This window comes from Hakea prostrata, chromosome 9 (assembly GCF_041222555.1).
Source record: "Hakea prostrata isolate BN-2017 chromosome 9, UWA_Hpros_2, whole genome shotgun sequence".
NCBI classification, from domain to species: Eukaryota; Viridiplantae; Streptophyta; class Magnoliopsida; order Proteales; family Proteaceae; genus Hakea; species Hakea prostrata.
Window position 1 is genome coordinate 33,730,908 of NC_142608.1, and position 16,449 is coordinate 33,747,356.

Sequence of the window (16,449 nt, forward strand, 5' to 3'; positions counted from 1 at the left end):
ATGATCTAACATCCTTGACACTCTTAAGTGATGGTAAATTAGAAATAAGATCAACCTTAGCCTTATCAACCATAATTCCTTCCTTAGAAACAATATGACCTAAGACTAATCCACTCTTCACCATGGTGACATTTCTCCCAATTAAGAACCAATTTTTTTTTGGCTCTACTACGTTCAAGAACTAAGCAGAGATGGTGAAGGCAATCAAAACAGGTAGACCCATAAACAAAGAAATCATCCATAAATACTTCCAAATAATCCTCTACCATATCTAAGAATATGCTCATCATGCATCGTTGGAATGTGGCAAGAGCATTGCATAACCAGAAGGGCATGCGTCAATAGGCATATGTTCCATATGGGCATGTGAATGTGGTTTTGTCTTGGTCTTCTGATGATATAGGGATTTGATTATAGCCAGAATAACCATTAAGGAAACAATAATAAGCATGGCCGGCTAAACGTTCTAACATTTGATCAATGAAAGGCAAAGGAAAATGATCCTTATGAGTGGCTGCATTAAGCTTCTAGTAATCAATACAAACACGCCAACCAGTTTGAATACGAGTTGGGATGAGCTCATTGGTAGTAGATGTAACTACTGTGACTCCGGACTTCTTAGGAACAACTTGGACTGGGCTTACCCACTGGCTATCTGATATGGGATAGATAATCCCATTATCCATGCATTTCAACACTTCTTTGTGAATGGCTCCTTTCATCACAGGATTAGCCCTTCTTTGGGGCTCCCTAGAGGTTTTGGATCCATCAATCAAATTTATATGATGTTGAACTATGGAGGGACTTATTCCTTTAATGTCGATCATTTGCCAACCTATGGCCTCTTGATTGTCTTTAAGTAAACTAAGAAGCTCATCCTCTTGGTCTTTGGTAAGATCAAAGGCAATGGTTATAGGAAGAGTTTCATTGGGGCCTAGAAAAGCATACCAAAGAGTCAAAGGCAAAGGTTTCAATTCAAGTTGGGGGGCCTCAACCACAGATGGGACAGGAAGATTTCTAGACAACTTACCAAGTGGTTCATTAAATTGTTGCTAGCTCATCATATCAGGAAAAAAAAATCACTCCTTATATCCTCTAGTTCTTCCAAACAAGTGTAAAACTCATCCTCAAAACCTTTTTCAATGGAAAAATCAATATCATCATAAATGCTTTGCAACATACTAATATTCTCAGAAAAGTTTGGTTGTTTCCCCAACCTAAAGACATTGAACTCAATGAATGTATTCCCAAATGATAACCTCAAAATACCATTTCAACAATTAATAAGGGCATTACTTGTAGCTAAAAATGGTCTCCCTAATATCACAGGAGTTTGGTCCTTAAGATTTGTAACTAGATTTGTGTCTAAGACAATGAAATCAACAGGAAAAACAAATTCTCCTACTCGAATTAACACATCTTCAATTATTCCATTGGGTATTTTAATAGATCTATCAGCCAACTGGAGAGTAACCGAGGTTGGTTTGAGTTCCCCAAGACCCAATTGTTTATAAACAGTATATGGCAATAAATTAACACTAGCACCCAAGTCTAGTAAAGCATGCTCTATTTTTCTTTATCACCAATAACACATAGAATTGTTGGACTTCCTGGATCTCTATACTTAATTGGGACTTGTTCTGAGAGGATTGAACTCACATTTTCTATTAGAAAGGCCTTCTTTGGGACATTCGTGGTTCTCTTTTGAGTACACAAGTCTTTAAGAACCTTAGCATACAAAGGGACTTGAGAAATAGCATCTAAAAGTAGAATGTTGACACTCACATTTTGAAAACTTCTAAAATTTTGTCAACATTTTCATTCCTTTTGTTACTTGCTAATCGGCTAGGAAAAGGGGCCTTAGGTACATAAGATCTTTCATTTGCAGTTTGTTCTTTCTCAAGGTTTCAGATAATGATTCATCTAACTTAGGTACCTCTAAAGCAATTGGTTCCTCCTCAACTTCTAAGGGTTCTTCATACAAACCCTTGTTAGGAGATACTTGAACATTCTTCGCATCACGATGGTCACTAATTTTGCTCTGGTCAGTAATAGGAGATTCACCTATTAAATACTCTTTTCCACTTCTCAATGCATACATAGAAGTAATTGGCTCTAAAGAAGAAGAGGTGGTTTCAACTTGGTTGACTTGATTTGGTGGCCTTTGTTGAATCTGAGTCCTAAGATTTAACTCAGGCTTGCTAGGCCTTTTACCTTTTTCTTGCTCAGACAAAGCACTTGCAAGAGTGGAAATTTGTTTTTCCATATTATGCATAGAAGTCATGAAGGTGTTGGAAAGTACTTCCATATTCTTCTCTAAGGTAGAAAGACGAGAAAACTCTGGATTATTACATCTATTGAAACCAGGTGGTGATTGATTTTGTGCAATATGAAGCATACGAGGCACAATAGGTGGATTGACATGTCTAGCTAAATTGGCATTCTGAAAATTAGGGGCTTGAGGGGACTGAAAATTTTGATTATGAGAAAATTGTGCTCTTTGTTTTTTAGGGGCACCAAAGTGATTTGTGTGAAATAATTGTTTAATCCATTTTGGTTTTGCCCTTGAGATCATGAAAAGTTAGGATGATTCTTCCACCCAGGATTGTATGTTACTATACGGGTTTGGATACATCGCACTGACATTTTCATTTTGGCCTCCAGAATAGCTAAGGCATTCCTTGATTACATGTGTAGGAGACTAACACAATACACACATAGCAATAGATTTGTCAATAAAATGTGTTTGACTTGGTGGTGGTGGTGCAGCTTTAACTACCAAAGTCTCTAACTTTTTCAAAAGACTATCTATTTGTGCATCCTTATAAACTTGGTTATCAACAAAATATCCCCTACTAGTCCTTTCAGATTCTTGGGTTGACTCCCATTCTCTAGTTCTATTTGCTAGGTCTAAAAGAAGTTCCCAAGCTTCGGAATCATCAGTGAACGATGTAAATCCCATGGGGCACATAGATTCCAAAAGTTGCTTTGTTTGATAATTGATACCCTCATAAATTATTTGGCATAAATATCATAATTCTATACCGTGGTGAGGGCATTCTTGGAGAAGGCTTTGGAACCTCTCCATTACCTTAGCAAATGACTCATTGGGTTTTTGACGAAATTGAAGAATGTCATTTTTTGTTTTATTTGTATTGGAAAAAGGAAAGAATTTCTTCAAGAATAGGATAATGAATTGTTCCCATGTGGTAATGCTATCCCGAAGTAAGCTATAAAGCTACTTTTTGGCTTGGTCCTTTAATGCAAATGTAATAAACTGTAGTCTTACGGCATCATCAGTGAGTTGTTGTACTTTCATAAGGACACAAACCTCCTCAAACTCCCTAAGGAACAAATATGCATTTTGATCAGATAACCCATGAAATTGGGGTAACATAGACAGATAATGAGATTTAAGTTCAAAATAATTACCCCTCACATCAGGTAAACGTATACAGGAGGGTTGTGCAAATCAAGTTGGATAAAATCTATCTCTAAGACTCTTAGGTGGAGGTAGGTCTTCCATGGTCAAGGTAGATACTCGGACAATTAGATTTGTGGAATCATGAATCCAGACACACATGCACTAACCACCTAATGCAATTAATGTCTCTTATGAAATAATGAGGTTTTTTTTTTTTAATAAATAAAGTAACTAAAGAATAAAACAAAAGAAAATAACAAAAACAAAAGGGAAAGTAGTGAATTTCCCACCACAAATATTGAAACAATGATTCCAAAGCTGTAAGGTTGCCGTATAGCTGAGCGCTGTATAGGTTTGACAGTAAGGGAATCCGTATAATCTTTGGAGCCACCTACAATCGAATCCTAGGGATTCTGCAGTAAAGTGGGGATTGCTATACGTTTTTGTTTCTACTCTAGTTAAGAGTAATATATTTGATTTTTTTTTAAAACACTTCGATTTACCTAAGAATGAGAAAATTAAAATGGAATAATACCTCCCCAGCAACGGCGCCAAAAACTTGTTTGTGAAATTAAAAATAACTGCAAGTGCACGGTATCGTGTATCTAACGAGTTGATCTCAAGGAGATATGCCACTTTAGAATTAACCTCTTAATGATAATGCGAGAGTGCAATGATTCAAAGATTTTAACTTATTAATTAAATTAAACAAGCGGTCCTAATCCATACATCTAATGCGATTAAATTGAAACTAAAGACAATACAAATATAACCAATGCATAAATAAAATGCAGGAATGAAATAATCAAAGCAATAAAAGGAAAAGGGAAATCTTAACCAAAGAGAGGCACGACTGTAGGCATCTCTGATCAAGGATCCAAGGGAAGGGAGAACAATAAATAAATGCTGAAAGTAAATTGCAGAAAGTAAATATCAAAGCAATAAAAGGAAAAAGGAAACCTTAACCAAAGAGAGGCATGACTGTAGGCATCTCTGATCAAGGACCCAGGGGAAGGGAGAACAATAAATAAATGCTGAAAGTAAATCCTAAATTAAGAATATGAAGGGGTAGATAGAAGTGGGAATGGAGGGGGGAGAGAAGATTATTGAAGAAGATTACTTATTTGCATCTTTAAACTTCAAATAATAAAAAAGAATTGAGCGAACGATTCGAATCTCAACCAACCCTAACAACCAAATCTAGATCTGCAATTGCTAGACCCAGAGAAAAATGAATCCTCAAACTTGAAACTTGAACTTGAAATTGCATTACATAGAAAAATTAAACCTGAACATTCATTCTAGGAATTAACATCTCACGAAAACAATCAAAGAAAACTAAAGAAAGCCTAAAATAAACTGAAGAGAAAAGAAAATGTGCTCTTCCTAAGCTCTAAAATACTTTTTTCCCTTGATGGAGTATGCTCTCCTTTTTTTTAGAGATTACATGGGATATGAATCTTGACAGAATTTGAATCAAACTTAGAGTTCCTATCTGACTCAACCAATTAGGATTTTGGTGTACTGATCGGACTGGCTTAGAGAGATCAAATGCACAATTCCACCGTTGAATTTGAGGATCAAGAAGACTTGAAGCTTTCGTCCAAAAATCAGCTCGATCAGACACTGGATGACCGTTCGATGAAGGGCTTGATCGAAATTAAACAGAGACATTCAAAAAAGGGATTTTTCCCTCTTCCTTCTCTGAATATAATTATTTTTCCTCTTTTTCTTTCTTTGATCAAATCCCAAGTAGGAAATAAGATATTGAAGTATGCAATGACTCTTTTCTCCATTAGGACTCTCTGAATAATATCTTTGTAGAATTAATTGATGATTTATAATCTCAGCCGTAGATCAAATTTGCTTCTTTATCTCTAAAATATTTTGGAGTTGGCCCATAATCACACATAAATGTGCTTATCATGTGCTATTGAAAGTGTTAAAGTGCTTAGGGTTTGATGCTAAATTATGTTCTCTTGTTGAATGTTTAATCTCTTCTGTCTCGTTCTCTACCAAACTGAATGACTCACCTTATTTGTTTTTTCTCGAGAAGTAGAGGGCTGAGACAATGCTGCCCCGTAAGCCCTTATCTGTTTTAAATTATTATGGAGATCCTGCCTCGACTCCTTGGGGCATTTAGGGCTGAAGGTGTCTTCCATGGCACCAAAATTGCCCGAATGGCTCCAGAAATCACACACCTTTTATTTGCTGATGATACTTTTATTTTTTGTTGTGCTTCCTTAGATGATGTCTTGGTGATCAAAATTGTGCTAGATATTTTTGGGAATCTTACTGGACAAGTGATCAATATGGATAAAAGTGAAGCTTTTTTCAGCAAAATACCCTCTTCTATAAAGGAAAAAAAATTATGAATTACTTAGGCATAAAAGAAATGAATAAGTCTTCAACTTATTTGGATAGTCCCCTGTTCTCTAGGAAAGCAAGATCTGTAAGTCTATGCCTAGTTTTGACCAAGTTGAAGTCCAAACGAGCCGAATGGAAAGCACATTCCCTTTCCTTTGTGGGGAGAGCTATTTTTATTAAGTATATGCTGCAAGTGGTGCATCTTTATCACATGCAGTATGTCTCATTCCAAAAAAGGTTTGTAAGTCTATGGATTCAATCTGTCAAAGTTTTTGGTTAGGTAAACCTGATACAGGTAAGAAGCTTTCTCTTATTTCCTAGGATAAATGTTGCTTAGCTAAGTCTCTTGGGGGTTTGGGTTTCAAAAAAATGGAGCTTATGAATAAAGCTCTCCTTCTTAAACAGGGGTGGAGACTCCTCACGGAGCAGTCCTCAATTTGGGCACAATGTCTTAAAGCCAAATACTTTCCCAACACTTCTCTTTTTTATCCCAAGGTGGAAAAAAAATGGCTCGATTATTTGGAATAGCCTACATTCTATAATTCCTTGTCTAAGGAAGTTGTTGTTTAGATCCGTGGGCAATGGGAAAGACACCTTTTTTTGGTTTGATCCCTGTGGTATCAAATAAAGATGATCATGTAGTAGGAGACTTTAATATGCATTTTGCACCCTGTAGGGTGAGAGTGGAGGAAGTTACAAGAATGAAAGGTAGATTTGACTCTGAAATTTCACTGTGTTCTGCCCTTTAATTTCTTCAGCTATAAACAATGTTATGCTCAATTCTGAACAGGACTCATGGCCATTAAGCTTCTCCTCTGCTCAACACCTGACTACTAAATTAGCTTATCAAGAACTACTAATTAGTTCTAGTACCTTTCATTCTTTAAGTTTGTATAAAAGATGGTGGTGGTTTTTATGGAAGCTTAACATTCACCCCAAATTTTATTATTATTATTTTTTTTTGGCATCTTCTCCATGCAGGGATCGTAGTTAAGCAATTCTCGCCAAATGGAATTCAAATTTAGATTGTTGTGTGCTTTGTAGTAGTAGCAGTGAATCAAGTTGGCATATTTTCTTCACTTGTGAATGGACACGGAGGATCTGGGCAGCGGGACCTTTAGGATTAAGAACAAAAAACATTGCCTTTTTCCAATGTTCTTGCATTATGTTTAGACTTGTTCTATAACTCACACATTGAGAAACCTATGTTAAGGTGGATAGTTTCTATTATAATTGTCACTTGCTACATTGTGTGGCATATTTGTAATGGAATAATTTTCAGGGAGGATCTACCCAATCTTGAACAAGTGTTAATTACATAAACCTCTGGTGTCAAGAATACAATTAAAACTGCCTGGGCACCTAAGCATTATTCCTCGAGTAGCTATACAAGTAGAAAATAGTGAGGTTCCTTTTTCTACAATTCAAACAATAGTGCCAGTGTAACTCATGATGTTATTTTGTGTAGCAACAGTACAACACTTAACTAAGGAGGTGGGATGCCGTTGGGGATAAACTCACCAAGGAAATGTAATCTACTATTGGAGTGGTAAATACGCGAGTGTGTCATTTACTGCGACAATGGCCAAAGGATTAGCAACCGGATTGAGACTGGCTTTACACTACACACTTTAGATTGACCTAATCTTGACAAACTGGGAGCGAATTAGGGAGCTTTTACCCATCCCTCACAATTACTGGCAATTGGAAGCAATCCATGATCTTCTCTTTTTAACATCCAAGATAGATGAAATTCCTATAGAAAATATTGGAAAGCACGAGTTCGTGACGGTATTTAGTAGTTTAGCTACATCAGCATTAGGGGACATGAACCAAGGGTGTGGAAAAATTTGCATAGCATTCTAAATTTGTAACTTTTGTTTGGTTTTTGTATCAATTAAAGAAAAAAATAGAATGGGAGAAGAGCTGGGAGAGGTTGGAAGCACACACAACTACCAATTCAAATGAGAGTCCGGATCAAATCCCAATCAGGGAGAACAATGTACTCCCCCTAGCACTTTTGAATCATACAATAAAGGATAGGGCCCACGTGAGATCATTGAAATTTTTACTTTTATTTTTTTTCAATATTTATAGATAGGCCTATCATTATTGTGTTCTCCAAGAGTGTCATGGGAGAGTATCTTTCTCCCCAGACAAGGTGTGATCAAGACTTTTCAAATGGTCGGCAGGGATGATGCAAACGAATGATATGGCGCCGAGTACATCGGAGGTGGGACCCATCACCACCACATGAAAACCCAAAAATAAATACTTTACGGGCGGTGCTACAAAAAATGAAAATAGTTTACCGGCGGCGACAGTTGTTCACCGTTTTCCGGCTAATGCACGTGGCGCGTACGTTTACAAATCTCAAAGCTAAAATTGCAAAACAGGCCGGACGGACACTTAGACGTGGACCAATAAAAAAAAGGAAAATAAGAAAAAGGAAAACAAAATTACAGAACGGTTTTCGGTTAAGGCCTTTGGGGGATGGTGGGAATTGTTAGGAAGAGATTCAGAGAAAAGGAGGAACAGAATAGACAAACAAAAGGGAGAGAACGGAGCCGGCATCTCTTTGACGAGAAATGGCCGAAGAGAGGTTCTGATATCAGCCGGAAAAGGGCAGGGCAGTGGGAGAAAGAAATAATTTTTATTTGTAAAATTATTAATTAATTTCCCTTACTGCCTTTCTCTTTCAGTCTCCCTCTCTCACCAAAATCCCCTGTTTGTTCAGAGGATAATGTGCATGTTGTTAGTTTCCATCACAATCTTCTTAAAACTCCCGACAAAATTATCGTTATTCTTTTCCTCTTTCAATACCTCCCTTTGGGTAAGATTTATTCTTTTCATTTGATTGCTTGTGAATGGGGGATTCCTCCTCCTCCTTCTTCTTTTTTAATCAAATCATTGTATCTATGATTCTTATGTTTAAATAATTGTTAGCTTTTGTATCTTAGCGGGTTTTGAATTGGCCTTTTTAATTTTTGTTCGAATGTTGCAGCTTTGATTGACTCGTTAAGTTTCTGGGTGCGGAGAACAATACATTGAACGGGGCTCGGCGTCCCTTGAACAAAAATAGCGTTGTAACGGTAGTTAAAGCCATAAAGATGAGGGATCCTAATCTCCTTATTGAATACTAAGTTCTTTTTTTCTGGGTAGTTTAGCTTCTGCATTGTTGTAAACTTACTGTTAATAGGATTTTACATAATGGGAAAAGAAAAAGAAAAAACTGTTCTTGATAGGTACGTGTATATGTTTATAGTTTAGAGGATTTGTCATTGTTAGACCAAAGGTCGCTGTAATATAGAAGGGGTGATTTTCTCTTTAGAGAACCCTGGCGATTTCGCATAAACTTTTGATTTTTGACAGTAATTGTTACTACCACCATCACCCCAGCAATTGCACTATCAACCAATGGGGGTGATATGGCCATATTTCATCATCTTGATGCTACTTCTGAAAATTCACTGGTGTTGGTCGCTTAATATTGAAGGTAATTTTTTTGCAATGGCCATCTCTCATGTCTTCTATCATTTTGTTTTTGTTTCTGGTTATAAATCGTTCGGTATTAAGTAGTTCTATTTCATTTTTGTTGGGATATGCAGGATTGGCTTTATTGGAGTTCCGGTCAAGAGTGGACAGTGATCCTTTGGGGGCCTTTGCAAACTGGAACCCCAGTGACAATGACCCATGCATGTGGTTGGGTATCCACTGTGAGGATGGTAAAGTTAAAATGCTGTAAGTGTCTTGCAATGTTTTCCCCCCAGTTTGTTTTCACTTGCAGTTCCTTTAGAGCAGATTGAGAAGCCAAAATAATTTCCTTTTTGATACTGCTAGTGTATTTGTTTTCTTATTTTATGTGTGAGGTTCATTTTTCTGCTTTCTCTTGCTGCATTCTTATGTAACTCTTCCTTTAGGGATCTCGAAGGATTTTCTTTGGGAGGGATTTTGGCGCCTGAGCTTGGGGCTCTTAGTCAATTACAATCTCTGTAAGGAAATACTTTATAGGTGGTCCTTTTTCACAAATTTACTCTCTCTCTCCTTTAAAGAGGCATCCATTAACTGGTTAACGCTTGACTAGTCGAACTCGTGACTTCAGAAAAGAAAATATACTAAATGCCTCACTGAAATATATGTTTAAGAATGTTTTGTTGTTATAAACTGCTAACTTGACCATCAAATTAATAGAACATAACCCTTTTCATCTTATTATATGATATATAATAGCTAGCCTAGTTGGACCATTGATGGTAAGAATGATACTGTAACTGCTAAAAGGGTAACAGGAATGACAAAAAGGTAACCTTTTCATCTTATTCGGGTTACTGTACATGATTGGTCATAAGTCACAACCTGAAACGCAATATTTTGCTCCAACTAGAATTGAACGATAGATGTTTTATTTTATTTATTTGTTTACTTTTCTTCTTTTTAGCGGACTCCAATTGACTGGATGAGGCTTTGGGTTATCCCGTTTGCAAATAGGAATTATCAATTCCTCCCTGTGTTGCCTTTCTCTCATTAGCAAAATAGAAATTAGCCAATTGTGTCATCAAAAGAAAAAATCCACAGTATTTATTGTACTATGACCAAAGATGGCAAGTTTTGGCTGCAAAAGCAAATATCAATTAATTAATCAAACAAAAAACCTATATCTAAACCACAACTTTACATTTGGAAACTGTCTGCAGACTTAGTACTTATACTACTATGAATCATGATAATGGCGTGGCAAATCGCATGATTATGATTGGAATACTTTCTCAACATTGTAAGTAGGAACTGTTGGAAAGCTAGTTGACTTAAAGTAAATGTAACATCAAGTAATGTTGAGAAATAATGATGAGGACATCAGTGGGCAATTCTGAGTTTACCAGTGATGCCGGCATAGATATTCTCTTCTCTTCTCCTACTTTCTCTCTTACATGAATTAGGCTTCTCTCCTTTTCTTTTCTTCTCTAGTTGCTATCTCCTCTCTTCTTTCTTTCCATTGTCTCTTTCTATTCTTCTTTCAGATTTCTTTCTTCTTTCTTTTAGATTTCTTTCTTCTTTCTTTTCTCCTCTTTTCTCTTCTATTCTGTTCGTCAGAAATTCTTCTTTTATCTGTCGTACCCTTTCTTTCTATCTTCTTTTCATTTTCTCCTCCTCCATTCTCACTTCTTGTGCAACAACCTTGCTAGATTCTCCTTTCTAACCTTATTGTCCATTTTGGTGTTTCATCACTACCCAAAAATTCTTTCTTTCTATTATTTCTGTTCCTTGGTATTTTCTAAACCCTGTTTGCAGCCAGAACCAATAGGTAATTTTATTAAATCTTTCCTTAAATATTCTAGTTTTATATTTCTTCCTTTTTGCAGTAGTTTCTTAAAGACAGAATTTCCAAGGTTTCCTTTTCATTGTTAATTGCTGAATTCTTTGTTAAAACTCTGATGTTGACTAGGACAGCTTTAATTTTCTTTAAGTTTCTTAATATTTTTACATTCAATTTAGTGTTATGGTGTCAATAGCCCCGTTCCCTTGTTTCTCTATTGGTTCTTGTTTAGTTTTGCTCATCATTGTGCTTCTTTCTCTGCTTTAACTGTCTTATATGCATGCTTAATCAGAATCCAAGTGCTGCAATTCCTTTTTTTTTTTATTACTTGTCAAGGATAGGTGTCTCATTCTAAGAGTCTAGTAGCCCACTTTGTAGGTCCCCTAGTTTCTAGGGTTTCCCCTACATCAAATAATTTTAAGCATACCAAGACAAAGCAAAACAAGAAGATGTAGTTTTGCCTCGAACTGGAAAAGAAAAATAATAAAATAAATAAAATTTAAAAGATGTCGGGGTAACGATACTCTTAACAAATCGGGGAGGAGTTCTTTTATTTTTTTTCTTTGCTTTCTTGTTACTCTTAAGATATTTTAATTTGTCTTACTTCTCCCTTTCTTTTCTCTTTTGTGTTTCCTCCAATTGGCAGCATCCTTTACAAGAACCACTTCTCAGGTGTAATTCCTAAAGAGATTGGAGGGCTTACAATGTTGGAGTTTTTAGACTTGAGGGATAATAATTTAAGTGGAAGAATACCAGCAGAAATAGGCTGGATGTTGTCGCTACAGAAATTGTGAGTCCAATTTTATGAGTTTATCGTTTACTTGTTTTTAATAGCAAATGCCAAGTCAATTGAGGATAGTTTTGTCTTTGCTTTAGGTTGCTCTGTGGTAACAACTTCCAAGGCAGCATTCCTCATGAACTGGAGAAGCTCAAGTTTATTTCTGAATTTCAGTTTGATCAATACCTCTCATCTAGGTTGACCAGAAAGCTTGGACACTGGTAAGTGATTATTCAATAAAGCAAATAAACATGCAATGCAGTTACATTAGATGTTTATCTTAGTATGGAGGCATAGTACTGGTCTAGATTGCCCACAAGGTGTACTTGGCAGTCTAATAGGTTTTAAAGAGAGGAACAACTGTAGGCATCTCCAATTAAAATGATAAACTAAACATTCTTATAATGCTTTACAATATCATCCTAGCAAACACTACACAAGGCCTCTATTAGCATATTATGATTGATTCTATTGCTAGGGCTGGTCTAGTTTATCAGGGCCCACCTCTTATGAGATCATGAATGTGTATCTTATCCCACAGAAGGCTGAGGTTGATGAGTATATACAACTATATAGCTAAGATGGGGCCGTTCTGAGAGAGTCATGGTGTAACCATAATGTATGATGGATGGATTTGTACAAGAAGCAAGTTCATCAACTTCATGATTTGCTATAATGGGAGACTATATTCTCCATTTCAGTGTGAATCTAAAAAAGAAAAGGATGCATAATACATCTATAGGCATTTGAAAGAAGCTGAAGCTTTGTTTGAGGTGGAGAATGTGGTCCAAGTTGTGATGAAAAATGATATTAATTTCAAAAAAGCCAGTAAGAGACTAATGAACAACGGTAAGTACAGGATTTTCTAGATACCATGTGTTGCCTACTGCATCAATCTTATCTTGAAAGACATTGGCAAAATCAAGACTGTACAAGTTGTTGCCAAATTTAGACATAATCATAGTTTTGCCTTAAATCCATTGAGGGAAAAGTAACAAGAAATTAGTGTGGTTAGGCACTGTTAGATTCACCACAAACTTATATTGCATTGAGATGTTTTGAAGCAAGGAAAATTTAGATTCGGGATATATTTGCATGTGAAGAGTGGTTTAAATTAAAAGGGTCCAACACTCAAGAATGTAGAAAGGCACAAGCTACACAAGTTACCATTTCATTAGATGATTTTTAAAACAAGTTGGATATAATAGTTTAAATTGTTTGACCTAGTGTTAGAGGTTCTACGTTTAGTGACTCTTAAGAGCTCAATATACCACATCTGTATGCTGCTGCTATTAACTTTATGAAAGAAAGTATTCGCAGTACAATTCTTAGAGGTAGTAAGACATTCTTAAAGACCATCGATGACCATTGGGAGCATCAACTTATGCATAAACTCTATAAAGCTATTGGGTAATTTTTTGGAGTTGCCTATTCATACTAATTCTCTATTTGATTATGGCATATGTAATTGTGAGTTTTGATTGTTGAACATATCCTTTGAACCCCAAGTGCCCAATATAGTTATAAGTTTGAGCATAAATTTGGTAGAAGTAAAGAAACAAGTGCTTGCAAAGAGATGGCACCAGTAATATATATGTAACATTGGAGGTGGGGCAATTATAAAATTCATTTGAAATGAAGGTGTAATCGAAAAAGTCATTAGTAATAATCTAACCATTATTTAAAATGGTTGGAGATGAATAGTTTTAGGGATGCAACTAGGACTGTTGTAATTGATAAGTAAAAAATAGTAAATAAAATAATGATCGCAAACCAACCGGGTTGAACCTTGGACGGTTCAGTTTATCCCATTCAGGACCAGATTGAGAGGTCAACCTGGAAGTGCCTTGAGCACGAAGGGACTCAACGGTTATGGAAAGAAACATGCCAAATTCAGGATAGGCAATTGTGCCTAAAAAGGAATTAGCAACTAACTCAGATTGGGGGAATCAAAACCCTAAGATGTGGCTACGAAGGAGATCCATGTATGTATCCAATGGTTGGAAAGAGGAGGTAAACCATATATTAGTAAAGGAATAATGCATAGAGAAGGTAACTGGATTGTTTCCCTCCATTGGGTCTTTCAATTAAGCTCTGCAACTGACCAGGGCTCTTTGGTGATGCAATAATTGACTTAACCATTGGAGGTGGCTTCCTGACAGCTAGTTGGTCCACGTCTAATGTTTGTTTTGCAGGCCTTTGATGGTCGGACAATTTTCGATCGCATGATTTGGTGTCATCTGTGGGAACCAAATCAGAAAAGTTATGGTAGACACGAGATCAACACTTAAGAGAAATCAAAGTCATATTCACCCACCTCCTCATGTTGGAGATCTGATTACCCTTGACAAAGACTCGTTACAAGAGATCAAGGAGCGAGAAGAAGAAGTAAATGGTGGTTGGCGCTTGGATGATCAACATGGAGGGATACAAATTATCCCAGCCATCCAAGTACAAATGAATTAGAATCAACAAGTGAATCAAATGCAGGCTTAGTTCCTTGAGATGCAGGCACTACTTAGAATGATGGCAAGGCGCTTGGGGGCCCCAAGGAACCCGAATCCTTACGAACAAGAAGAATTAAGAAGGCAGGCTCGAGGAACCAGGAGGATGGCTTCCCCAGCGAGAAGACATTCACCAGGAGGATAAAAAAACCAGCCGAGGGGCAAAATTTCGGCAGCCACCGGATAAAAACCCAAGGCGTAATGAGAGGATGCAGAGGGCCAACGTTCGGGAGTGCGAAGAATAGAGGAACTTCCTCGTTGGAGTGAGGTCGATCCATAAGATCGATCGTGAAGCAGTTGAACGGGGACTCTAACAAGGTTTGAAAGAGGTATTCGAACGCATTCCAACACACCACGTTACTCTAACGAAGGAAGCGTTCGAACACCTAGCGTCAGGGCGGTTCATAGATCGGGAGTTGGCTGATATAAACCAGAAGTTTGGACAACTTATGAAGGGAAAGAAGGCAGATGACATCTACTGGATCATTAGGAAAACACCATTCGTTGATGCAATCGTCAGGTAATGAGTTTTCCCACAATTTTAGACTCTCGACCGTCTCTTTGTTCGACTGATGTGGAGATCTGGTGGTACATATAAGCTATTGTTAGAGAAACAATGGCGGATGCTGGAAATTCCGATGAAATCTTATGCATGGTGTTCGGATCTTCTCTTACATGAGCAGCGCAAAAGTGGTTCTTGAACTTACCATTGGGGGAGATCGCTAGATTCGACAAATCAGCCCAAAAGTCCATTGTTCAGTTTCAAAGTAGCATACAAACAAAAAAAGACAGAGGAGACTCTATTCACTATAAAACAAACAAAGAATGAGTCTATTTGGGATTACTTGCAAAGGTTCAACAATGCGACGATGGAGATCGAGAATCTTGACCAACAGGTGGCAAATGCCGACCACTTATGCCAAAGTAGTCCAGAGGTGCCAGAAGCAAGTAGAACTGATGGAAATCCTTGATGCCTGACAAGGAGAAGCAAAGATAGCAAGTAAAGAGCAAAAGGATTATGAGAAAGGGTAAGGTTTGAATGGACCAAATAATGGTCGAGCAAACAAAGGGAGGCCCAACTAGAGGCTGCGATCTCCCGATCAAACATAATAGACATCGTTGAATGCCTGATGGTCCAAAATTTAATGTAGATCAAGGATCAGGATATTTTGAAATGGCCGCCAATGATGGTGTCTAAGCCCAAGGAGAGGAACATAAATAAATACTGCAAGTTTCACGAGGATTATGGGCACTACACCGATGATTGCAGACATCTGAAAGCAGATATTGAGAGATTAATATCTCAAAGACATCTCGCCAATTATTTGGCGAAGGGAATATGAACGAGAAAGGAGGATTGTAGGAGAAAAAAAGGAGAGACGATCAGGAAGCAGGGATCCCAGGCCTGAGACTTCCAACACAGAAAAAGGAAAAGAAGTAATTGGGCCAAGCCGATCCCCAATCCTAACGATTTTTGGAGGAAAGAGCCCAAGTCTCTTAAGAGACTAAAGGCGAGATCAAAATTTGTGGGATCGTGAGAAAGCCATCAAGAAGAGGAAAAGACTTGGTTCACAGGAAATAATCACCTTTTCAAAGAAAGATGAGAGAGGAGTCTATACTCTTCATGATGATGCGATCGTAATAAAAGTTGAGATTGGTCGTCGAGAAGTTCACCGAGTACTAGTCGATACGAGATTTTCTGTTGATCTTCTCTCTTTTGAAGCCTACCAAAAGCAGAAAATGGAAGAGGACTTGATGGAGCCGAGTTTGACATACTTATATAGATTTGCAGGATCCTCAGTAGTAGTAGGAACGGTGCAATTGGACTTGACCATCGTAACCTACCCAAGGGAAGCAACAGTTCGGGTAACTTTCGTGATTGCTCGGGAACTACCAGTGTACAACGTGATCCTTGGAAGACCAACTCTGACCAAGTTAGGAGCTGTTGTGTCACGTAGACACATGAAAATAAAGTTCTTGATATATAATAGTGTTGGAGAAGTGGCCTTGGAACATAAGACTTCTCGACAGTGTTATTCTCATACCTGAAAGACAAGAGTGA

At 37.3% G+C, this 16,449-nt stretch overlaps 1 protein-coding gene across 4 annotated transcripts in view; it reads left to right on the forward strand.

The window, feature by feature from the left end:
* The first annotated feature begins 8,288 nt into the window (after window positions 1–8,288).
* The window catches only part of LOC149005144 (protein MALE DISCOVERER 2-like), a 29,616-nt gene continuing 21,455 nt past the window's right edge, over window positions 8,289–16,449 (forward strand). For 3 of the 4 annotated variants that reach the window (XM_089169658.1, XM_089169659.1, XM_089169661.1), the window contains exons 1-6: window positions 8,289–8,624; window positions 8,796–9,287; window positions 9,400–9,532; window positions 9,712–9,783; window positions 11,752–11,895; window positions 11,982–12,104. In XM_089169658.1, coding sequence (XP_089025784.1) covers window positions 9,209–9,287; window positions 9,400–9,532; window positions 9,712–9,783; window positions 11,752–11,895; window positions 11,982–12,104 — 551 coding nt within the window. In that variant the 5' untranslated portion in view covers window positions 8,289–8,624; window positions 8,796–9,208. The remainder of the gene's footprint in view (window positions 8,625–8,795; window positions 9,288–9,399; window positions 9,533–9,711; window positions 9,784–11,751; window positions 11,896–11,981; window positions 12,105–16,449) is intronic. The other variant, XM_089169660.1, reaches the window with a different exon arrangement.